This window comes from Aythya marila (assembly GCF_965140915.1).
Source record: "Aythya marila genome assembly, chromosome: 21".
NCBI classification, from domain to species: Eukaryota; Metazoa; Chordata; class Aves; order Anseriformes; family Anatidae; genus Aythya; species Aythya marila.
Window position 1 is genome coordinate 6,215,709 of NC_139062.1, and position 25,500 is coordinate 6,241,208.

At 43.1% G+C, this 25,500-nt stretch overlaps 1 protein-coding gene across 3 annotated transcripts in view; it reads left to right on the plus strand.

The window, feature by feature from the left end:
- The window catches only part of TMCO4 (transmembrane and coiled-coil domains 4), a 43,200-nt gene that overhangs the window by 6,947 nt on the left and 10,753 nt on the right, over positions 1 to 25,500 (plus strand). For 2 of the 3 annotated variants that reach the window (XM_082776760.1, XM_082776759.1), the window contains 10 exons: positions 1,804 to 1,831; positions 4,357 to 4,489; positions 9,950 to 10,047; positions 10,904 to 11,047; positions 11,532 to 11,651; positions 13,392 to 13,556; positions 14,348 to 14,484; positions 16,670 to 16,754; positions 18,165 to 18,282; positions 21,251 to 21,368. In XM_082776760.1, the coding sequence (XP_082632886.1) occupies positions 1,804 to 1,831; positions 4,357 to 4,489; positions 9,950 to 10,047; positions 10,904 to 11,047; positions 11,532 to 11,651; positions 13,392 to 13,556; positions 14,348 to 14,484; positions 16,670 to 16,754; positions 18,165 to 18,282; positions 21,251 to 21,368 (1,146 nt within the window). Of the gene's footprint in view, positions 1 to 1,803; positions 1,832 to 4,356; positions 4,490 to 9,949; positions 10,048 to 10,903; positions 11,048 to 11,531; positions 11,652 to 13,391; positions 13,557 to 14,347; positions 14,485 to 16,669; positions 16,755 to 18,164; positions 18,283 to 20,886; positions 21,065 to 21,250; positions 21,369 to 25,500 lie in introns of those variants that run through there. The other variant, XR_014318896.1, reaches the window with a different exon arrangement.

Genomic DNA, 25,500 nt, shown 5'->3' on the forward strand with positions numbered 1-25,500 from the left:
TTTGCCATTGGGTGCCACCTTGTACGCTGGGTGGCCTGTATGGAGCCTGAGCTGTGACCTGTGGCTCCCTTTGCAACACCTGGGGAGCATTTGCTGCCTATAAACGGGCTCTGAGCAAAATGCAGCCCTCTTCAGGAGGCTGCCTGTGGTAGTCTGGAGAAAACAACAGCTGGGGGAGCAGTATGCATGCACGGAGTAGGAATTGTGGCTGAGGCCCTTTTTCTTCTGCAGTGGGGTGACTGAGGGGAGCAGAGGAGACCTGATTCGGTGCTTAACTTAAATGACAACAGTTATTTGTAGGCTGGAGATAAGCCAGGACTTTCCTTTTCACGGGTGAGTGCTCCAGCTGCTGGGATGCAGGATGATGTGGTGGTGACTGCTTTGTGCTGAGCCCAGCTCAGCAGAACCTGCCGGAGATGCTTGCAGGGCAGGAAAGCAGAGGCAGCTTTCTCTGTGGCTGGGAGCAGCCACCCAGGGATTTAGCAGAAGAGCACTTGACCAGTTGTGTGCCTGCAGGTGCCTGAGCAACACGTCTGGAGAAAGCTGTTGTGTGTAAACACTCGTCAGCGATGGAGCAAAGGTTTTAGGGCTGTACCTTGTGAGAAAGCATCCAGTCTGATGCATACATCCAGCTGCCCTGGTCTTCTGGTTTATCTGGTCCTGTGGAAATTCTCTGTTCTCCTTTATGAAGTAGTAGACTCCCCTCATGTTAAAATGATTTTCAGAGTCCAGACACTCCCTTTGGAGTGGGTAATACCTACAGTTTGCTTCTGTTCTAGTAGGACTAGGTTAAGATTGACTTGTTCTCTGCTCTACACTTCTTGTGCAGTAGGGAAATGATTAGAGACATTTTTATGATACAAATTTTGCTTAGGGGCTTATGGGAATAATAATCATAAACTGCTTGGCAGCATCCTACATCTTTGGCGGTGCTTCTTGTGTTCCCAAAGGGCTGAGGATTCTCTGTAAAATTCGGCTTCACTTTTGTGTGTGTAGGAGAGGGAAGTAGCTAGACTGAGCTAGTGCTTAACGTTGTAGTTACATAAAGAACTTAAACTTTATTCAGTTATTCAGTGACAAAAGAGGAGAACAAAGCAGTAAAAACACTACCTCGTTCATTAGGACTTCTCATTTAAAGAACACTGACCTCTTTTCATGGATATGTCCACAGAAGCCTTCTATTGGATTGATCTGTTTTTCCATTTTTTTCCCCATGAAAAGCCAACACAGTCCCTCAATCTTTTTACAGATAAATTCTGAGATTTGTATTTTTGAGTGCTTAATCCAAAAGAACTTTGTGCCAGTTCAGCTTTACTGCGTAGAGCTACGAATTCCCAGAATGCCAAAGAGGGGCCACTGATCCCTCTGAGTATCATTCAAACCTATTCCTGTTGAAAATACAGCACATGTAACTGGAAGAACAGAAGATGTTAGAGCAGTAGGAGAGGCTTAGAGCTTGGTTCCTCCCAAATTTAAAGTCCTGTGTAATCGTGGGGTAACACAAGTGCTAGTAACAAAAACTACGGTCTACTTCAGCATGTACCAAGCAGGTGCTGCCCTCCCATCCTGTGCTGATCTACTCCTCCAGCCATTTGTACCCGCATAGGCACAATTTGTGCTGGAAGCATTTGGCCTTGCTCTGTTCTGCTCCATTCAGTTACAGTTTGCTGTCATCCCACATTTAGGAGTGGACGTGCTGCACTAATTTAATCATGGTCCGATTGGTTTTCATGCCTCCATTTTAATACATCTAGGTGTACATCTTCACTTTTAACTGGAATTGTTTTTTTTTTGTCTTTTCAGGATCTTTTGTCCTTCTCTCTTAGAGATGGTAAGTTTATTCAGCTTTTGTTCTTTATAAGAATAATATCGGTGAGTTCATATCTGATACTTTACAATGCTCAAAAAGCTCAGGGTACCAGCCCGTCCTGCTTTATCCTAGCTTCATTTCTAGCAAAAGCAGCACGCTCTTACCTATGTCCACTGCAGGAAAGGCAGTTATTGTAACAGGAATGATTAATAATACCCGTTAAAAATTGAACAATCATTCACCTTCTTAGCTTCACATATCGTGTATTAGCATGCAATTGTATGTGTTGATAAAAAAAAAAGTTTTGAAATTAAATACCTGGGTGGGAGACTTTATTCTTCAGCCCTTCTAGGGGCCTCTTCTTCCTTGAGGAGGGCAGTGAAGCTGTTACGAAAATTTCAGCCCCACAAATCTTCTGTGTGCCACTTGTTGTCTAAAAGGAAAAAAAATATATATTCAGGGAATAAATTCTGGTGTGTTTAGTGTGAAGCCTATTCTGAGTAAATGTGACTTTATGTGTATACTGTACCACACATAAAACAAAATTCTGGTTTACAATCCGTAACGTTGATTAGTCTGATAAAAATCATGAAATAAAGACTGCCTTCTGAACAAAATCTTCATTTTGAAAAGAAGCCTGTTTATTATCACAACCTGCATTTTTTAAAACCCCTGTGCTGTAGGCTGTTCATACAGGAAAGCACTCGCTGGTTGTTGATGAGCCTGTTTCAGTTGAGAACAAAGTACTGCTTTTGTTCTTGTTTTATTTTTAATGGAAAATTGACGCGTCAGTTATTGCAAAATTGCTTATTTTGCTAAGCTGGAACTTAAAACAAATAGATTTTCAAGCCTTACTGAATTACTGCCAGGCTGGCTGAGTAGAAAGCAAAGTTGTGCATTAGCAGGCAGGGAGCAGGAAGGCTGCTTCTTAAGACACCTGCTCAGACTTGCATGATGTGGCACGTCAGGGATGAGGTGAAGATAAATCCTAGCCTTAGTTCTCGACTCAGCACAAATTTTAAAAGTGGCCTGATTAAAGCCTCCTGAAGTATTTTGGTATCTTGGTAATGATGGTAATAAATAAACAACCTTAACAAATTGCTGAAGGCTGTATTTGATCTATGTGCAGCAGATATCAGAACTCTTCTTTGTAGTTCTGTCCTACAGGTATCTTAACCCAACCCCAGAAACACTGTTGTGTTTTCCATCCTGGAGTGCACCAAGAACCCTTTACAGAAGCCCGCTCTCAGCAAGCAGCAGATGCTACCGAGAGAAACACATTAAAAACTAAAGAGTTGGCATGCAACATTTTAAAATCTATTAAATTTAAACTATTGTTTGTGTGTTTTTTTTTTTTTTTTTTTTTTTTTTTTTTTAAAGTACATGTAATTATAAGCCTGGGAGTAATCATATCAGATGTTGTTTTAGTGCAATGTCCACTCCTGCATCTCATGCGGTGAGGAATAAATGCAAACAATCATCAGTGCTACACGGGACTGAAGTCACCCCATGCTTCTAGGTGGTTCAAAACTCCAGAGTCCCTCTTGTTGCCAACAAGATCGATTGAGCATAAAGCTTTATGAAGGTGTAGTTGTAGAATAGGACATATCTTGCACCAGTGCGTACCTGAGATGTTCTGTGCCACGTTGCCTGTGTGTGACGTGTTTGATATCACCAGTCAGGACTGGTCTTGCTGCAACATTTCGATGTCAAGAAGAGAAATCCGGTCTCTCCAAAGCCCAAAGGCCTCTGTTGGAGAAGAAGACCAAAAGATTTGAGACCTGCCTTGTTGGCAATTACCTGAGTCCTGGTTTCAGCTGGGATAGAGTTAATTTTCTTCTTAGGAGCTGGTACGTAGGTTTTGGATGTAGGATGAGAATTACGTGGATAGCACACAGATGGCTTTCAGCACCTTGTGCTGCCCTGCCAGCGAGGAGGCTGGGGGTGCACCAGGAGCTGGGAGGGGACGGCCAGGACAGCTGACCCAAACTGGCCAAATGTCCCCCACCGTGCGGTGTCACGCAGAGCAATAAATGGGGGGAGTTGGCTGGTGGGGGGGAGAGGCTGCTGCTCGGGGTCTGGCTGGGTATCAGTCAGCAGGTGGTGAACAGTTGCATTGTGCATCGCTTATTTTGTATATATTTTTTTTATCATTATTACTATTATTTTCCCCTTCTTTTCCTGTTCTATTAAGCTGTCTTTATCTCAACCCACAAGTTTTACCTTTTTTCCCATTCTTTCCTCGATCCCACTTGGGGGCAGTGAGCGAATGCCTGTGTGGTGCTGAGCCGCCTGCTGAGTTAAACCACAGCCACCAGGGACAGCGACTGCTGAAAGGATGAGGTTTGCAGGGGGGAGGATTTTCCACCTAGAGCTCTCTTCTCTAGAGAATAATAGTTTTAAACACATGAAAGAGAAAGAGGGCCCGAGGGTCGGAGCTGTGCTTGCGTGGGATACGGTTCTCTAGCACAGCTGGGTGTACCACTTGCTATTTAATCTGGTGTGATGAAGACTGATTTAATTTCCTGGGCTTCCCTGTGTTTAAGGGTACTATGATGCTCGAGCAAGAGTGTTGATCTGCCGCATTATCTGGCTGCTGAGGATTCCCTTGGAGGAGCTGGAGGCCCTGGAGGAATCACTGCTTGAGAGCCTGAAGGAACAAAAAGAGGAAGAGTCAGAGTAAGAACAATTCAGTTGGCTATGGGATGAAAAAACACTGCTGCTGCTTGAAAGTCTAGAATCAATGATTGTGCCTAAGTTCAGTCTCTGATCATGCTCCCCTTGGTTCTTAACTTAATCATTTATGGCTTGATAAGAGCTGCAGAGCCCTCACAGCACTTCGACTGCACCGAGAACCATGAAAGCTCAGCACTCTTAAAATCAGAGTTGTGACCCAACCTTGCGAGCTGATTAGAGCTCCTCTGCACCAAACTGCCTCACATCCTTGTTTCAGTTTTGTCTTCTAGACCATAGATTATGCTTAAATGCATCATAATGAGCTTGTATTTCTTATCTCTTGGCCCAGTATTCCTTAGATAGAACCAAACAGATTTACAGGTGGATTGGACCATCTTGAAGGAACCATAAAGCTGAAAGGCAAACAGGCTGCATGCTTGGTGACCAGCACAGAATTTGGATTTTTTTTTCTTTACTCTGCTTAATAGAAGGGAACTGGTCAATGTCAACAAATGAAGGGCCTGAGCCCTAAAGCCAGGCTGTCTCTCATTGTTCAGTTTCAGCCTAACTCACATCTCTGCAGTAATGCTTCATGCAGAATCAAGTTTGTATAAAATTTCAGGGTTCGATCCTCAGCTGCTGATTTTCTATGGATCTGGCCTTTTCTGTGCCTATTTAAGAGACAGCTAACTCCTATTGGAGACAGATCTCTGAGGGCAACCATCTGCCATCTTTAGATACCTGTGGGCCATTGAATGCCTGACTACTAATTCTGTGTAATTGATGTAAGATTAAGCCTATTAATTGCAAGTTCTTACACGGAAAACAGCCCCAAAGTTGGCATTATACTCAGAGTAATGTTTTTACTTTGCTTGCGAGGCATGAACTGTGTGAAGGTTTAGCCATATAAAAACAGTAAAGATGTCTGCAGTGGACTTTCAAGTAACCGTTGAATATTTGTGTTTGTCAGCAAACACGTTATGAGATTAACTTTAATCGATGTCTCTGACGCAGTACATGTTCAGACATTCCCATGGCGTTCAGCATGTGACAGGTACCTTTCCATTATGGCTTTATTTAAATAAAGCTTAACTTTATAGCGCACTGTAAAAAGGGAAAGTCAAAATAATCTCAAAGATCACGTACTGCTAGACAGAGCACCATTTGTAGTGCAGGAGCAAGGGTTGGTGCTAATGGGCACTGTTTTGCCATGGGTTGTGAAAATAAACTCCATCCGGGGCATGCAGCGTGGGACAACACGCATCTGAGGGTGGGGCGGTGTTTGCTAAAATGCTCTAGGACCTAATTCTCTGTTGTCTGGACTGTGGCTCCTGAAATGGACCGCAGTGCAGCCCCAAAAAATAGCAGTTTGTCTGATAGTGGCAGGAGTGACTGCAAAGCTGCACTGCGTACTTAGGAGTGTGGTTTTTAAACGCTGTAGCTATCTCGGTGGTTTTTGTGCATACCTGGTGTGGCAAAAACCGTAGATTTCAACCTTGCTCTTTGTTTAGTGGCCCACCTCGCAGCCATGGAAATAACTGTTAGGTAAAAGCAGGAAAATAAAACCTTCACAATGAGAGCAGCCCAAGACCGCAGTGCAAACACATTCATTGTTGCAGTACCAAAACTAGCACAGGGCTGAGATTTGCAGGGCAGGGATGACCCTTTGTTTGTTTTAGAGTTAGGGCACAACTGGGAAAGGAAAGGGAACATAACCTCATCGCTGCTTTGACCTCACAGATTTGGGGCAGAGGGTTATATAATGACTCTGCTTAGTATCCTTCCAGCTCTGACCATCCACTGCAAGAGGTTTTGGAAAAGCAGCAACTACCAACCAGGTTTTTGGCACCTTCTGCTTAGGCGTTTTTTTATTGATACTTGTAACAGAAGCTTTTGCTCTCGCCTTTGCTACTGTGGACAGGTTGGCTTGTGGCCCAGCAGGTGCAAAGTTACATGTTGAGTATGGTCGCCTCTAGGACAATGCTCCAAACTCTTAAATCCATCTTACTGGTGCCAAACAGGTTCTGACTTGCAGGTATGAACCTCTCTTTTGTACACAGTTCTGTGGGAAACTGGAAAATAGGATACCAGTTGCTCGCTAACATGTATGCATGCTGCTTGTCATCACTGGAAAATGATCTGGAATCCCACCTATACCATTTCTCTAAATGTGGTTTGTGGTTCAGTCAAGAAGCTGCAAATCCAAGCTCACTGAGGGTAGAGGAGTATCAGAAGGGGCAGTGCATGGCCATAGTGGAGAAAAGGAGCCTGGTAATGGAGTGACAACTGTAATGCAGAAGCTATTAGGAAAGCGACTGTCACAAGCAGTTGGCAGCAGTTATGTACAGAAAGCAACGCCAGCTAAAAGCTCTATGTAGGCTGGCTTACTGTCTTCAGACAGGACATACAGCAAGCTGGTTTTCTATGAGCATAACCCAAATTGTTCCAAGTTGCAGCTAAATGCAGGTTAGCCACGTTTCAGCTCTCTTGATCTTACTGTTTGCAGCCCAAGGCTACCCATTGACTACAAAAGCTGATGAATGACTGTGTAATGGAGACTGCTGGATATTGCCTACTTAGATGTCAGCAGCAGCTGTCTGAAGAACTCCAGAAGCATTTTTTTCCAAAGCCAGGTGTTCAGATTGGCGACTGCATGCACAGATGAGTGCGTATCCAAATCCTGGCTTGACCATGGAGTCACAGAAGTGCACTTGGTTGCACACAAATTGCAGAAGATGTAGCCGTTGCAGGCTGCGCTGCTGTGCTCTGCAAACAGCTCTGTTTGCAACCACAAAATGTGTGAGTGGAGGTAACGCACGGTGTTTTCTGGGGGATCACCGTGGAGACAAACTCTCCATGCCATGCAAGGCAGTAGAAATTCTGCCATTGACGTTGGCAATGCAGGGATTTCACCCACCGTGCTTCTTTCTCCTCCTGCTGTGTTTTACAAAGCTGCGTATTGTTTGGGACTCGTCTAAAATTGCCTTTATCAAACTTACAGAGCGCTTAGAGGGTTCCAGGAAGGATTAGGCAATTATATGGATAATGAAAATCCACAATTAGGTTAGGATTAAGAGAGAAAATATCCAAGTTTGGAAGCAAGATAAGTTCTCATGTTTCAAGGGCCCCGATTAACCACTGCGTAGGCAGGCTGGAATGAAACTTACTCTGTAAGCAATTTATTCCAGTATCCTCTGTTTCTCACACTTTCCTCTGAAATTGAAAGTATTTTTTGTAAGAGATAAACCAAAGACAGAGGAGAGAAGGAGAATGTAGTGCCTAATAAATGATTTGTTCCTTTTAGGTTTATTTACCTGTTTCTGATAAGCCTGTTAAAGTGTACCTTAAATGCACACAGACAAATGAACTAATGACTGTGTTTAATAACTACCATATTATTATATTGTGATGTGTAATTAGAGAGCGGCTGAATATAGAGAATGCTGTTGAAAAATAATTTGCTTCTGTCTTGTTTGTTAGCACAAATTACCCCTCTTCTCTTTAGTAGTAGAAACAACTTGTCCTACTTCCACTTGGCTTTCTCGTGGTTTTAGCCTACTTTCATTTTAGTTCTTGCTCCTGAAAGGAGAAGGTGGATGCTTTTTTATGTCCTCTAATGTGCTTTTCAGGGGATTCAGGGCTGAATTCTATTTTTTTTTTTTTATATACTAACATTGTTCGGTTTGTTTATGAACAGTTGGAGAATCTGGCCTTTAGTCTGGATCAAACACAGCAGCTCGTAGGTCTAGCTGGCAGTGACCTTCAGCGTTCAGCAGAATGTTCCCAGGTGTATTGGAGAGCTGCACCGGTCAGAGGGAAGAATTTATTTTATCTCTGTAATAGGGTCTCTAGGACAAGTGTGGTATATAAGGGGACAAAAGTCGTGGCGGATTTTATGTAGATTTCTTGATGCTCTGTTGCTCAACCCAAACCAGAAAGCTTCACAGAACTGCACCATTAGAAAAAAAAAATGTTATCGGTGCATAAGTGATTACAACAGTAATCATTTACATTTGCAGGGTTGCTTTCATTTAGGAATATCTGATCAGTGCCAAAGGTCTATATACGGTGGTGTAGGATTTACATGACACAGACGTTATTTAACCTGCTGTCCTTGCATCCAGCCCTGATCCAATGCGCTCACAGCCTCAAGGAACTGATCTGCAGGCTGTGCCCTAAAAAGTGAGAGCTGGCAGTTGTGGCAGTTACCTTCCGGCTTGATGATATCACAACTGCTGCTCAAAGTCCTGTCTGCGCTCAGGGTTTTCTTTTAATGGACATCAAGCAGCTCCCATCGTACTGTCACGCAGCTGTGTGCTGGGTGAGCTTTTGGTAGGAGCAACCTGTGACTTTAATGATAAATGAAGCAGTGAAGAACTGCCTTGTGTCTGTTCTGCAGATCACCCCGGTGATGTCCAGTCTGCATCAGTGCTACTCTGAGATAACCCAGTCTTAGCATCTCTGCCGTTTGTGCCCAAGGTAAAATCTTGCTCCTGCACACGCTGACAGAGTGCAGAGAGGATGGGGCTTGACGTGGTAAATATTGGCATGTGACTAGTTTGGTTCAGGAGGAACACGCCACTCCTGCTGGCAGTAGGGAATCCCTTGCTGGCACTGGGCAGAGCACTGCAAACTGCATGGTGCAGTGATCAGAGAGGTTAACATCTTTGTTGCAGTAATTTATGCATAATCAGACCAAATGTCTTTTTTTTTTTTTTTTCAGCCCTGAATTCCTAGAAATAGACTTGTGTCTGAGAGGATTTGGAGGGTGCAGGATCTGGAATTCCCCTCTCTGGTATCAACAGACCGTTCCTTTTTGTCAGGTTCTTTCCCTGAAGGCAGAAGTCTTGAGCTGCACCCACCAGCTTTCACTGCTTGCCTTCATTTTGGATGCGTGCCTTCAGTCTGACCAGACTTTGCAGCATCTCACAGCTAATAACTAGTTAAAATGGGCCAAATGAGCCTGGCAGGTTGTCTGCAGTCTAGAGGTGAAAGTCTTTCCAATGCAGTTTGCCAACACATCACATATGTAGGAACCAGTTCTTCTCCATTAGACCCACAGAATTAACAATTAACTGCACAATGCAAAAATGGTTTTCATCTTCTAAGAGCAGCAATAGATTTTAAGACACATAGGCAGTATAAAGTTATTGAAATGTTTCTGACTTTGTTTCTTTTTTTTTTTTTTTTTTTTTTTACAAGCTTCACTCCTGTTAGGAAGTGTTTTCTGAGTAAGTAACATCTGTTAGCTTTACTGAGCAATTCAGTTGTTTCAATTTAAATCTGTGGCTTTATGACAATCCCCATAAATCTGAATGTGTTATCTCAGTCCACACCTGCATGGTACTTTCCTACTGTTCCCAGTTGGAAAATGACGTTGAGAAGAATATATGCAGATTTTAATGCAGCATTGTTAACTGTCAGGCTTTTTCATCAGCTTCTGTGGTTCTAATTCCTTTGCAGAACTGCAGAAGTTTCAAGAAAAAAGAAGGAAAGAAGAAGGAAGCTGAAGAGATACCTGCTGATCGGCTTGGCAACCGTCGGGGGTGGAACAGTGATCGGTGAGGCTGCTCTGGGCATTTTGGAGGCTTGCTCCTGAATTGCATGTGCAGCATAGGGGTAGGGAGGGCAGTTCGGACTTGCACGTTTAGCAACAGGAGCCAACATACCTCTTAGTCCAGGCTGTAACTTTAAAGTGTTCATTACTTTTCTTTGCCAGTCTAAAGTATGTCACTTCAGATACAAAACAAAACAAAAACCAAAAAATTCTCAAAAGCATGGAAAGTATCTTCAGCCACACAAAAATAAAACTGTAAGAATTAGCTGAAAAAGTCATTCTAGTGAAAACCCATTGGCTCTGATGGAGCACTTCTCAATGCATGGCGGAGGATCAGTGTAAAGATGCTAAAAAGGAGACTGAAAATTTCAGATGATGTTTTTCTGGGACACGCTCTAGCTCACTCGGAGCTGGCTTGTTAATGAGCATTGGTTTGTGCACAGCATGGAGTAAAATCACAAGACCGAGTTGTCAGCTGGGAAAAATACCAAACTGAGGCTGTCATCCTTAAAAGATTCTTTCCCTTTTAATGCTCCTGTGTTATACAATGATTACATCTTCAACGCCAAATTTGAGTAATATGTGACTACATCAGTGTGTCCTAAGCAAATAGGGCAATGCTTACCCTACCACACATTCTTCCTTTGACTTTTAAATTATTTTTCATATTTACTGAAGTCAGTCCGTGCAGAGATTCAGGGCCTGGGGGTTGTCTCAGAAAGCCCCCTTTATTGGTGATGCAAAATAGGCCACCATTTACAATCTCAGTAGAATTAGCAGTACTCAGGCAGCACAGCAAAATGACTGCTTGGTTTTTGTACATGGTATTAGACTGATGATCTCACTTATTCCCTCTTCAGGCTTGACAGGGGGTCTTGCTGCCCCTCTGGTTGCTGCTGGAGCTGCTACTGTTATTGGAAGTGCAGGGGCAGCTGCTTTAGGTTCAACTGCTGGAATTGCTGTCATGGCATCCCTGTTTGGAGCCGCTGGAGCTGGCCTTACTGGTAAGAGAGTGACTGCATGTTGCTCAGCTACTGGGGCACAGGATCGTGCTCTAAAATGCAGAGCTAATGACTTCACTCTGATGAGCAAGGGAAGTGATTCAGTGTGATCTGACAACTTTGAACTGACTTTTATTTAAAGGCTGCCTAAGACACTGTGTAACCCTTGATGACCCAGCCAGGAAATAATATTTGCTATGCAGCTAAAGTGAAAGAAATGAAAGCTGCCACTATGGAGGGCAGTGGCTGTTACAGCTGATGTCTGGTCTGCAGCAAAAAAGCCTTCTGCTGGGATGCACACAGATCACATAAGCTCAGAAGGATCATGTTGGCTCCATACCAAGTAATGCATGATCTTGCTGAGGGGATTGTAAAGGAAAAGACCCTATCCAAGACCCAAGTCATTTCCTATCAACTTCTACTGTTAGCAGGGTCTGTCCTTGCTGTGCGATTTCTGAGATTTGTGTTTCTGTCTTGTTGTGCGTAGGATACAAGATGAAGAAGCGTGTGGGCGCCATAGAAGAATTTGAATTCCTCCCACTTACTGAAGGAAAGCAGCTTCACATCACCATAGCAATTACTGGGTGGCTGTGCGCTGGCAAATACGGTAAGAGCAAGATGAAGAAATTGAGAGGAGCCTGGACTGTTTCTGTTAGTAAATCTTGTCTGATTTTGTTAGGAAGGGTCTGGTTGGGGCTGATGACTTCCATCACTAGTATGAAGTGTCTCACCTACCTCAGAGACATTCTGTTTATCCTCCCAAGAATTAAAAGAAAATATTGTTTTCTTGGTATCTGCCAGCTAATGAGTTTATTGGCAAGAAAGTTGGGTTGAGTAAATCCCCTTAAGCAGAACACTAAGGAAGTGAACTTAGACAGCCTTGAAAAGTTTGTAGTGTTTTAGTTTCCAGTATAGCTTGTCATATAAAATGTGTCAACTGTCTGCTCTGTTCAGCAACCTGACTGAACAGCTGCCAATTGATTCAGAAGCATGATAATTAACATTGGATATCATTAACGTCTGTCCTGTTGCTTGTTGGATTGCAGCTTGCTGTCAGAGTCAGATTATTTTCACTGTGCTTTTGCTTTTTCTCATTGTCTTTTTGCCAGGGGTCCAAATCCTTGGGGTTGGAAGGCTCCCAGGCACTGTTACAAACACGAGCGTACAAACTTCAGGAACATTTTGGTGTCTGTTTGCCCTTAAAAGGGGGTTACAAATGACATGCATTCTTCTTCCATAAGAAGCAATCTGCTATAATGATTAAAAAAAACCCATAAAACTAAACTAAAATTGTCATCCATTTTCTTCCTTACAGCTGTGCCTGTTTACACACTTGCATGGCTCTTTAACACAGAGGGATTGAGGACAGGACTTTTTCAGAGCACATTGTGATTTTTGACCTCTCACTAGCTGTCTGTCTGTGTGTCCATAAACCTGACAGAATCTTGTTGTAAGATCTGTCATGGGGCTCACGCATGCCACTTTGGTCAGCAGCTTCTTCAACTTGCCATGCATTGTTTGGAGAAGGAACAATTTAGGAAGGGGTCTAGTTAATTAAGGAAGGGGTCTAGTTAATTAAGGTGAACAGGGGAGAGTGTGGCTTAAAAAATGTTCTTTCAGGCAAAAATTAGACTTGCACAGTGTAAATTCTTTCTCAAATATTCAGGCACTACTTTTGATTAGCCTCTAGAGGGAAAAAAAGGTAAACCAGAGAGGCTAAGTTTGATGGCAAAATAAAAATAATTGCAGTCTAAATCTTCAAATGCAGCTTACTTCTTTTTAGACCAAGCCATTAATACAGTCCTTGCCTAACTTGGAAGATGCTTGGAAGATGCTCTGTGGTAGATTTTGAAAAGATTGCACATGTTTTCCATGTCTCTGGACTCAGTCCATGCAGCCATTCAGCACTTCATCCCTTTCATGACAGACATTCCTTTGGTCTGCATGAGAAGATGGAGCTGCAGGACTTGGCCTGATGTCTGATGATAGGAGGAATGTCCTTAATACCTGACATAATTAGTAGTAGTGTCCATCTGCCTCGGCAGTCTCTGAGGTAATCGAACGGGTCACAAAATCTAAGCCTGAACGCAGTATCTCTGTCCATACTGAAGCCTTTGCCAAAGCAGCTAAAGCTGTGGGATTATTTACAAAGCCAAAATTTATTGTAAAATAGTGGAAAAATGGAGTTGAAATCTAACAGTATTTTCAAATATGATTCCTGAGTATCACAGGGCATTCCAGTGCTCTGCAGGTTCTTTTCTCACTCTTTATTGGGTTCATCTTGCCAGGAGTCAGCCACTGTTGTGTTTTCTGTGAACACAAATTCCATCTTTGTGACTTTTCTCAGGGAGCTTCACAGCACCATGGAGCAGCCTGCTGCAGTCGAGTGAGCAGTATTGTCTGGCCTGGGAATCCAAGTACCTGATGGAGCTTGGCAGCGCCTTAGATTCCCTGCTGAATGGGTTTGTTAACATGATGGCACAAGAAGCCCTAAAATTTACTGTCTTGTCAGGTAAGAACCTCAATCATATCACATCTACTCTTGTGCAGTTTCACTATTGGCGTTTATTTAAAGTAGCTTTCCTAAACAAGAATGGTATCTGGGAAGGCATTTCCTTTGGCAGTATTGGCATCGCCCTGCAAAAATCACCAGAGAACCTTCTCTGCCACACCTATAATTTTTCCTGGATTACTCTGCCTCTGTGTCATTGACTTGGTCTTAAAATTACAGAATCACAGAATCACAGAATTTCTAGGTTGGAAGAGACCTCAAGATCATCGAGTCCAACCTCTGACCTAACGCTAACAGTCCCCACTAAACCATTTCCCTAAGCTCTACATCTAAACGTCTTTTGAAGACTTCCAGGGATGGTGACTCCACCACTTCCCTGGGCAGCCTGTTCCAGTGTCTAACAACCCTTTTGGTAAAGAAGTTCTTCCTAACATCTAACCTAAAACTCCCCTGGTTATGGGAGTTATGGTTGGAAACACCCTTCTTTATGTGTATCAGTGTTTATTTCCCTATATTATTACCCTGTGTTTTAGTGCTATACACAAACCTTTCAAGCATCCAAGATACATTCATGTATGGAGTTTGTTTGCCTCAATATCGGAACACCAGATTCTTTCTTATCTTCAGTCTAGCAAAACATTTCTCAGATCAGCTCTTGAGAAAGAAGAACAGAAAATAACAAAAGGTCCTAGGTTTAGCATTTAACTTCAGTGGACTGTCTTGCCTTTTACATTTCCTAAGAGCAGCCCAGATTTGTGACTGTGCGGCGCTGTTTGCTTTGTGCGTTGCAGGTATCGTCACGGCCTTGACTTGGCCAACTTCGCTCTTGACTGTTGCCAGTGTCATCGACAACCCCTGGGGAGTGTGTCTCCATCGGTCTGCTGAAGTAGGCAAACACCTAGCACATATACTGCTCAGCCGGCAGCAGGTAATCGGCTAGAACGTATCCAGGAATAATGTCTGGAGGAGATCTGGCCCACGGGGAGGAGGTTTTCTAGTGATGCTAGTTCACTCTCAAATGTTATCTTTCCTGGGAGAAGAAAATTATTCATAAAATGAAAAAAATGATGCGTGAAGGTGACCTGCATATATCTATTTCAGTGAGGAAAAGTAGGAAGTCCCAAGTTAATCAGAGAATTCCTGCTAAGATTACATTAGCAGGAATTAGTTACATTTAACCCATAGCTTTCCTGAATGAAGGAGAGATCCAGGTCACAGTTGATAAATAGCTTGGGCATGTCACAAAGCAGCCGGGCAACTCACCTAGTGAAAAATCTGAGAACAGAAGTAAGATAGGTGGAAAGGAGAATACAGAGTGGTAAAAGCATTCACTGAGAATTCAGAAGCACAGTAAAGCAGTATAAGAGAATACTTTTTAGCATCAGATGCAGCATGAGCTGTGTTTTTGTCTAAATGATATCAGAACACACATAGAATAATCTAATAGAAGAATCCAGCTTCTCTCTACTTTTATTGATTCTCAGCTCTAACTACGCAGGCTTTCATTAGCCTTAATTCTGGAATAATTATGACAATGCCCGTGTAGTGTTCTTGCAAACAAAGTTAAGGAGGAAAATCCAGCACTGAAAGGTCGCAAACAGAATCCTTTGAAACAGAACGAGAAGACCTGGATTTTTTTTCTTTCTGACAGCTCTCTTCTCTTGGGATGAATTAAACTGGGGGAGTAGTGGGGAAGGGATCTCAGGAGCTCGCAGTCTTTTTATCAGGCATGCAAGCAAAGATAGCACACACTGACCCATTATGGTAAACGCACTTGCACTTCCCTGCATTGCTGCAGTTGTGAAGCACCAACATCAAAGCGACTATGAGCACAGATTCACATGGATGTTGCCCTTCAGGCGACTCAAGTAAGTACTTTGTAGGTGCACAGGCACAATTATGGTGAGTAATTCTGTGCTTCTCTTGGAAGCCTGTGAAACAAAAGGCAGAGTATGAGCTAAAATGAGAGAGAGAAAAGCAGAGGGCGTTCACAAACTGCAAAGGGAGCAAAGGGAAACAGCAGGGTATTGAGGACTTGTCAAGGAAGAAGAGATGTGTCCAGATGTGATGCAAGCTTGAAGTAGAGGTGAAATAAAATACCTCAAACAGACAAGTGGAGTGGGCTGGTACCTGTAAGAAGTGACAGACCTGAGAAGCCTTGCTGAGAAAGTTTGCAAAAGCCATTTCTGCCCCACAAAAGCCTGCCATTATTTGCTCGGCTACCACTGGCACGGAGGGGAAAGCTGTTTTCTGCTGGCCCCGTGTTAGTCTCAGAGCCACGCCAGTCCAGGATGTATTACGGAGGAGCCCTGTAGGAGCTGTGGCCCCAGAGCTGCATGTCATCGATAACAATGTGAAACAGCAGAGTAGAAACAAACTCGATTTCTCATAAAAATACAATCCTGGGAAAGGCAATAAACTTTATTTCATACAAGCCTTTTGTTTTGCTGGTGGCATTTGTTACTGCCTTTTAAGCATTAGCTTTTGTGAAAAGACACATTTCAGTGTGCTGCAGAATCTACAACTAGTTAGCGTGATGCCTAGGGAGTCCTAGACATCACACCTGCTCCCTGGTTAATACAAAGACTGTTTTTCATTGTTGTTGAGATTAAATTCTCTTTGATCTTAAAGAAAATCTTATTAGGCTATTCAAAATAAAAGCTTTCTGCACATCATTTTTATGACAGTCACACAGTGCTGCTGCAATTCAGTCTCAAATCTAGAGGGGGCCAATATTTTTGTATTACAGTTTCTCTTTCTGTTTATCAAAACATTTCCAAAAACATTTTGCTTCTTGAATTAGACTTCATTTGGAAATTTCAAAACTGTGAGTGTCTGGTTTGTTTCTGTTTGAGTAACGTCTTGTCACTGGGTTCTTTCAGTTGATTTTCAGAGTATCAAAAAATACAAAATACACAGATGCTCTGAATATGGAACTGTGCAAAACTTGAGGGATAGATAATCCCTTTGCAATGGACAGAACTGCTCACATTTAAAAGACCGTGCACAAGCAGAAGCTTTGAATGTAAAGGTCTTAGGGATCCTGTGGCCAGACTCTCTTTCTTGGTCTAGTACAGTATTTGATGGTCTTTCCTCTTTCCCTTTGTTCTTAGGGCAAGAGACCTGTCACACTGATTGGCTTTAGTCTGGGTGCCAGAGTCATTTATTTCTGTCTGCAGGAGATGGCTCAAGAAAAAGGTAAACCTCACCTTTTAATCCTTTTCTTCATTTTCCTTACAGACGTTTTTCTTCCAACAGGAAAAATTCTTCTGGAAGAGAGCTTGAATTTTTTAGGATCAAACAGAAACCTAAAAATCTGGTTGTGAAATGCATTTGGAACCATTTTTTTTTCTGTCAGATCTACCAGCTCAGTAGATTAAATTTGCTGTCTTCCAGTGTGGTTGGCAGCATGGTTTGGGCAGCAGTCTGTACAACAACCTTGACATTTTGTGCCATTGGACTCCTAGATCAGTCTGTGAGCTGCCCACAGCCACTGTGATCTTGGCAGAGGATGCTCTGCCTGTATTGGCAGCTCTCTGTATCTCTTGTATCTGGTTCCATGAGTCCTCCCTTCCATTTAAGTCTTTGAAATACCGCTGTCATCTGCTATTTTCATGGTAATTTTCCCCCAAAGTCAAGTATAAAACCATCTGTCAATTTATTACCCGTTGTGGTCCTGTTTATTAATAGATTCTATTTTTAATTTAGAATAAGAATAAAATCGTTATGATCAGTTGATGTAAATTGCATCTTGGAGTTGAGTCAGTAGTGAGTGTGCATATGCAGCCCGCCTTCCCCCCTACGTAGCTCATTTAATTAATTAACTGTTCATCCTCACAGAAAGTCTAATTAATAAGGAGCTTTATAAAAGAAACTGTTCAATAAAGTCCAGGAAGGGGGGAATAAAGTCAAGTGAGGACAGCGAAGGTCAGCACTTTTACTGTGGACAGCTGTATACCAGAACTTAACTTCTGGTTTAAGATGGAAGTCCTCAAATACGGGAATTCTGTTCTCAGAATAAATCAAATCAAATCCAGAACGATCCTAATGGAGTTACACGGAAGCCAGAACCCAGATCCTAATCTGACCCTAGATCTACTCTTTTTGTGTCTTAAGAATGGCAGGGGCTGAGATGCTCCTCATCTGAGATGAGGACTGGCTGTGGGAAGAGTTTATTGTGCTTCGTTTGTAACACACTCTCATTGTACAGAATGTCAGTCCCTCTCACCAGTTTCAAAATGTGATAGTCCAGCTTTACACAAACCCAGGTCAATAGGTTGGTGGAAGCAACTTTCCATATTGCTGCTTGAACTGCCTCTTTCTGGACAGAGGCCGGGCCACTTCTCCCTCTTGCCATCAGCCCACTTCCTTTCACTGTCTCAGGGTCTCTAATTTTTGCATTTACTGATTGCAACTGGAACTGCAGACACTTAATAATTATGTAAAATGTTGCTTAAGATCTTCCTTTTTATTGTTTCTGTCTTTAGATCACAGAAACGATGGTTTTTCTGTAGTGCATTTCTGAATATACCATTCCTTCACGTATGTGTAAAGTGTATTCTCTGATCCATCTTCTAAATCTGACCTGTTCTGTTTTCACCTTGACAGACTCGCAGGGGATCATTGAAGATGTGGTCTTACTGGGAGCTCCAGTGGAAGGTGAAGCCAAGTACTGGAAAGCTCTCACAAAAGTGGTGTCGGGCAGGATCATAAATGGTTACTGCAGGTCAGTACATGTGTAGTTCCCTGCTTCCTTACGCTAGTGTCACTTTGAAATGATTTTGTGCATTTATCCCTTGTAAACATTCTGTAAGCCAATGTTTGTTCAGCTGGTGAGTGCATTGGTTCAGTAGTGCCGGAGACAACAGTGCCAGTCTCTTCCCTCCAGAGGTCTCTCCATCAGATTAATTGGAGATGACAGTCTGCAAGAGACAGTTTGAGGCTGTTTTGTATCCAGCTTTTGACTTTGTGCTGCACAGCGATGCTGGTTATCGGTACGTAGGTCGTGTTCATGCTGTGGCAGCATTGTGTTGCTGTGGCAGTTTGAAGCTGGGTCAGTGTTTGTGTGAATAATTTGACATGTTCTGCTGCCCCCTTAAATCTCACCTTTATGTAAGGGTCTCCAAATGCAGCCTTTAAGTTCACTGACAGTTAGAAATAAAGAAAATGAATTAAAATCTGTTAAAAGCTTTGAGGTACAATTCATTAGGTGGTGCTCATGGAGAACAATTGTGAAAATTGTCATGCAAGGGAAGGAGCTTGAGCAAACGAGTTTTTATATCTAGACTCAGTTTCTCATCAAGATAGCCCACATGAACGAGATATTTTACCTACAAAGGAGGGACAGCTAGAATAGCCATTGCAAATTTACTACAGATGTGAAAGAATAGAAAGGTTACCTTGAAACTAAAAGTCAGCCTTTTAAAACTGTGCAGACCACTGCTCTGCAGAGCTGTGGGAGCTGCTGGCTGAAAAGAGGGAATTTCAGAGGCCAGAAGCAGCTGAAGCAATCGTGCAAAAGCTATTAATTCAAGTGATAGTACCAAACCTAATGGCTGTATTGGAAGATAATTGTGACAAGGACCAAGGACATTGCTTACCAGCACAATTAGAAGAGGGAAATGAAAATGAAGGAATGAAGCAGGAAAGACCAAGAGCATGGGAAAATAAATTGAGAAATAACCAGGCAAGATTAGCAAAGAACATGTAACTGTGAGTAAAGACAGCTTATAAAGCCACAAACCCAGAGATCAAGGACAGTTGCAAATGCTGTTGACATTTTCCATACACACATAGGTATGTCTTACATGTGTATAAGGTGAGAAATTACTGTTACTGTGCACCTGAAATAGTGTATTAACTTACAAGAAAGAATTAAAGGATTTAAAAGCATTCAAAAATAAAACAAAAAAAAAATCATTAATCCCATCTGAAATAATGAAACATCTGAATAATGTTGCTGAAACATCTGAGTAATGTTGCTTTTGTCCCTTTCGGCTCACAGGAGATTTTATGGGTGCTGGGTATGCACACCAGTTTCAGTCTTTCTTCAGGTGACACAGGGAAAAAGCAATTGCTGCCTCCTGTCTGTTAGTGACTGGGATTTAGGAATATCTGTTGCATATAACTGAGTTTGCCCTGGGGAATATTGCTCCTCCATGTGTTTCACAAATATCAATTTCAGTGCAAAAAGCTCCACCTTTCCATTTTCTAAACTATAAAAGAAATCATCTTGTTATAGTTTCAAAGCCTGCACGTGCTGTTGGAATAACACAGCATGTGTATTTGTAGCTCTGCATGTGCAGCAGTTTGGTTAGTCTCTTGGCTTTGGCTAGCCCCTGACTTGAATGTTGAACAAAAAAAAGCTGCAGAAAACACAGTTTGCTGCTCACAAATAGGAAAAAAAAACAACAACAAAACAGGTGAGGAGACTGCCAGGAAAAATTCCACGTTAGTTCTCTGCTTTGCCCTCAACTGCTGAATTTGAACATTACTCAGCACGAGGGGCAGCTGGAGGAGGTAACTGAGAGACAGAGTTTGTGTGAGGATGTTAGATACGAGAGATGGGTTATACAAACCTTTCTTGGTAAAGCCCCTCCTCCACCTCCTTCTCCCATCTCTCACTTACATAAATTTTGTCCTCGTTCTGTCACTTCAGGAGTAACTGTATTTAGGTCAGATGAATTACACTGAATAATCCTCCTGCAAGATCACATTTGGGCACAATTTGTTGAGCTTGAGTCCACTGTAGTTCGTCTCCTTCAGCTTTGAAATCTGGAAGTAGCTGGGGAGTGAAAGCCAGCTGTCAGGGCTGTCCCGCTCGATTTCACAGCAGGATTACAAATGCCTAGGGGAAAACCTTAACTAAATTTGTAGTTAAGGATTCAGCAAGCTTTCCAAGGAACCCGTGCCTCAGTAGCAGTGGGGTAGTGGATCAAACAGTGACTCTGATGCAGTGTGGATGTGTCGCAGGGATTTTGCAGAGCTCTGTGCAACCTTCACTCGCACCTTTTAGCACAGACCATTTGGGAGTGAACAAGAGCAGCCAGAAACAGTCTCTTGTGCTTGTGCATTTTGTCTGCTGCTGTCACAGCGTATGCATACCACTCACATCCAGCTTAAATCTGCTCTGCAGACTGTAGTGGTATTTAAGTGTCTGGGTTTTAGGCTGTTGTGCATAGGAGAACAGATTATGGATTTCCAAAAGATGCATCACCTTCCCTCGTCATGCCAGAGTCTACCCTGCAACTGTCCCAAAGATTTACAGCAATACTTCACAGTGGGAACAGACCCCTGCTCATTTTGTCATTGAAACTGTGTATTTGTGCAGTACCTACAGATCAGGAGCACTCCGAGGGGCTTCATCATTGACATTTCTGTCAGCAATATTGGCATCGTAGACCTCCTCACTTTCACAGCTCTCTATGGGCTGGAGAATGTCTACCTATTCAAAAGATGAAACGTGAATGTATCACAGTCTCCAGGCTGATGCAGAAATAAATAGAAAGGTCAGATTCTTAAACCCACCGAATGTAATGGCACTACCCCCATGGATCAGGACTAAACTAAGACTCATTTTTATGTCCCAGGAATCTGTGTTTTCCCCTCTGTTCTCCCCATGCTCCAAGTGAGCACGTGCTGTGTCGGGTTTAGCACCAGTGTTTATTCATGCTCTTCTTTTGCTCTGCTCCTAGGGGGGACTGGCTGCTGGGCTTTGTGTACAGAACCTCCTCCGTCCAGCTCAATGTTGCCGGCCTCCAGCCAGTCGACTTGGATGACAGGAGGATGGTAAACATGGACCTCTCATCTGTTGTAAGTACAACTTGCTTTAGTCTCATTTTTTTCATCTGTCCTTCACTTGAAGCACCGTAACCAGCTAGAATTTGCTTTCGCTGTTGGATTCTCTTTTTTTGTTCTAAGATATTTCACAGAGGAGATGGAAAAGATGATTATTCTCCCAAAAAAGGCCTTGCTGTCTTGCAAGCCTTGGGCTGGCAGGTAGGCAGGATCTGCAGCTGGGAAACGTGTAGCACAAACACATGACCTCAGAGAAGGTGAAACCTGCAGTCTTATCTGGGTGGCGCCTTCCGTGCCCTTCGAGTTCATGCGGGGGCAGGTTCCTAGCCCTCGTACCTTGGTCCCCTGGGCCACACTGACACCGTGGTGCAGGAACCTGCCGGCAGGCACAGGGCTCTGCGGTGTCAGTGGCTGCTTTGTTAGGTTGCGGGGCTGCTGGGTTTTGGAGGGTAGGTTTTCAGGAAGCAGGAAGCGTTTCACCAGTTTCACCTGTAGACGTGATAGGCACCTGGCTTCCTCAAAGCTATCTGGTGTCATTAATGATTAGCAATATTCAACTCGATTATCGCAAGCAACCTAGTGAGCTCAGTGCCTCATCATTACTCATGAGTGAGCTCTTAGAGAGCACATCATGCAGAACCTGGCTTCTGTATTCATATTCACAAGAATCTTGGATGTGCAATCTTGTCTTTCCACATCTTAATGATTCAGTTTATTTTTCACTTTCTTGTGAACTGGCCTGGAAGACGCTCAGCAGAAAGCTTAGGGCACTTCCACGGTCATTCTTCCTGCTGTGACCCTTGCTGAATGTCCCCACAGTTCTGCTAGGATTGTCGATGTTGCTCTGGAGCCAAAGGCGCTTTGAAATGCTTTCAGATTTTTTGGAGCACCAGCCTGCTGAGCCTATAAATACCCAACTGTTACCAGCTCATTTCATTCATTATAACTGAGCTATGTACGGCCCTTGCCAGAAAACATGGGGCTTAATGCCGTACCGATAAAATATAGACTTCACAGACCAAAATATAAACCTCCCAAAAGGAAGTGGGGGGGTAATAGGGAAGTAGAGGGTTTTTAAATGTGGTCCAGCACTGTGGCTGTTCCTGTATCTTTGCATTTTACTGGGTTTTCTTGGTTAGCATTTCCACAGGCCCCCACAATCATCTTTTCACTGTCCCTGGAGTTGTCATGGCTTGCAAGCAGTGACATCTGTCGATGGCATTAAAAGAAAAATGGCAGAAGAATTCAAATGGTGATGGCAGAAGGGTGACGTTCCCTGTTAGGTTAGTCTACGTTACCCTCCTCTCTCTGAGTTCTCTTCAGAGACCCTCTTGCAGTTGACATTCTGCTTCCTGAACTTCAAACCCCCCTGAAGTCCTGCAGACCTGACCCTGCCTGGCTTGTAGCAGCCTCTCCATTTCTTCCCCAAAGGAGCAGTATTTACATCTCAGCTAAAGGAATAATGGTTGCAGAGCTGCTGTCTGCTTATCTTCTGCTGTTGTGCATCTGTGTTCGTGCTGCAGGATGCCAACAGACTGTTCTCATTTCAGAAAGAGCTGACACTTCCACTTGTTTAATCTTACTGCAAAGCGCCGGGAAAAGAAAAAAGCAATCTCTGCGGCGGGGAACACCTATATTAAGTAGTTGTCATTCTCTTGTTCCATTTTCCTGAGCATGGAGCTGTATGAAGAGAAACACAGTGCGTTCTGATGAACGTTTTAAAAGTAAAAAGGGAGAGGAAGGAGGGGGAAGGGAATATTCAGGGGCACTACATAAGAAGTGGCAAGAAAGCAAAAATGGATTTTACTGCAAATAGAGTGCAGCAGCATAATAGAAATATAGACAGATATTTTTGATAAAACAATTGCTCAGTATGAGGCCCTTTACTGAAAAAAACTCTTTTCTGGTAAAGGAGACAAAACATCAGAACATCTGCAGTAATTCAGACCAATATCCATCAAGCCCAGTCTCCTGCCTGTCAGAGAGCATCCTACTGCCTTTCCTACAAAATAGAGATAATGGGAGGGGGGATCATCATATGTACAGTGTAATGTATACACTTCTTTTCACGTGTAGATTAGATACCTGCCTTGCAGTAGACTTGTCATTCTGGTGCATGTTTCAGAGAAATGGAATGTAAGCTTCCCAGTAAAGCCTGTTTTTGACTTTTCCTAAATTCCAGAAAAAACATATGAGGTTTCCTTGAGTTTAGATGGCTTATTTGGAAAGTTCTGGAACCCAAAATGTGCATCTGATTCCATAGAAGGGTCCTGAAGTGATGCAGAGTGCTTGGTGTTGCTTGAGAAGTATTATCCTGTGAATGCCTGCTGCTGTGGGGTAACCCAGCGGAACCCATTGCTTTACCACGTCCCTCTAGGAGTTTCTCACTGAGCTTTGGCTTGTTGAAGGGATTGCAGAGGGCTCTGCTGCATCCTGACATCACCAGAAAAATACAGCTGATTCTCAGCTTCAGTGGAAATTAAGCATCTAAAAAAACAGGGTTGCTTTTCAATTAAGCTCTCGCTGCTTTTGAAGAACAATAATGATGAGACTTAATTGCAGGCTTTTCACCACAATGGGCAGGCACCGGGATGAGCGGATCTGTCATTCCTTCACTTCTGTTTCTGTCACCAGCCCTCGCAGACCTTGGGACCCTGCAGAGGACCTGGGTGCGCCTGCAAAGAGGAGGTGCACAGCCACTCACCTGCTGGGACCTCCAGCAAGGACATCTGCGGGGATGGAGCCTTTCAGGTCCCACTGAAACTCAGCCAGGGATTCGGAATAACAAGCAGGGCTAGGAATATAAAGCACAGATGATGCAAAAGCGCTGAGTGTGAAAATATAAAAATAGCTTCAGTACTTTCGACATCTTACAGTCCATCAATGGGGAAAAATGGACAGGACCCAGAGGGCTCGGTTCTCTTTGCTGTGGTAGTATCAGAGCCTTTGAACAAGTGGTGGGCTAAGAGACCTCAGCATAAACAGGAATTCACTTCCAAGGCATTTATTGCACATCTCTCTTGATTAGCATGTTTTTTATCTGACTGTCAGTAAAAAAAACAGAGAAAAAAAACGTCCTCCCACTCAGCAAATGCAGTTATGAAAGCCTTCCCGGTGGTTACAATGGGACTGATTTATTCAGTAGATTTATTTGACAGCACCTGTTACAAAGACCGAGGAAGTAATTGAGCTGTGGTGTATTAGATTGCTGCTTGTTCAAGTGGGATGCTGTGGGTTATGTTTTGCATTAACATTTGAATGTTGCAGAAATGCTCAGAGCCATCGCTTCAGGCGGAGCATCTTCACAGAGCCTCACAAGTCGAGTTTACGTTTCTCTGGACAATTTCACTGCAGCAAGGACTCGGGGTGAACCTGCAAGCTTGGGGGAAGGAGGAATGCAGGGCTGGAAAACTGGTAGAGAGCATGCTGGCAGCTCAGTTCTCCTGTTTGTAATTTTCATCCACACGTGGTCCAGATGGCAGCTGCCTACCTGATGCTGGTGCTCATAAATTCCTATAAAGGCAAGACAAAAACACCACCTGAGAGTAAACCTCTCCAGAAACACGTGGCAAGCCAGCTCTGGGTTCTGTACAACTCACAGACACGAGTACTTTTCTTTTTAATCTCTTGAGCATTGCTGTAACGATGCATAGCAGCAAAACATGCTGCTGTATTTCATGGCCATGTTCTCCTGAAGCATCTTAGCACAGTGAAAGAAGGGCAGAGCTCATTTTTAGAATAATCAGGATCATACCCCAGCACACTTTTGCTTCTTAAATATGAGCTACCTCAAAAGCCTGTTCTTTTCTTTGCTGCTGTAACTGAACACTGGAGTAGCTCTCTTTATGACAATGACTAAAGAAAAAAAAAACAAAACACAAGAATAACTGATCTTTCTTTCCAAAAGCACTCTCAGAAGAGAAGCTGAGTATTCCTATTATGAGGGAATGCAAACTGACTCCAAGCAGTCTGGTCTTCAACCAGCCAGATACATACATAGCAGAAGCAGATGAGAAGTCTGACTTTTGTGAAATCCATCTGATTTGGCACATCTGTAATTTAGGCTTTTCCGCCCCAAAAATACTTTGAACTGGTTTTTATTTCTACTATTCCTAGTATTTAAAACAAAGAATTAATTGTGGTTACA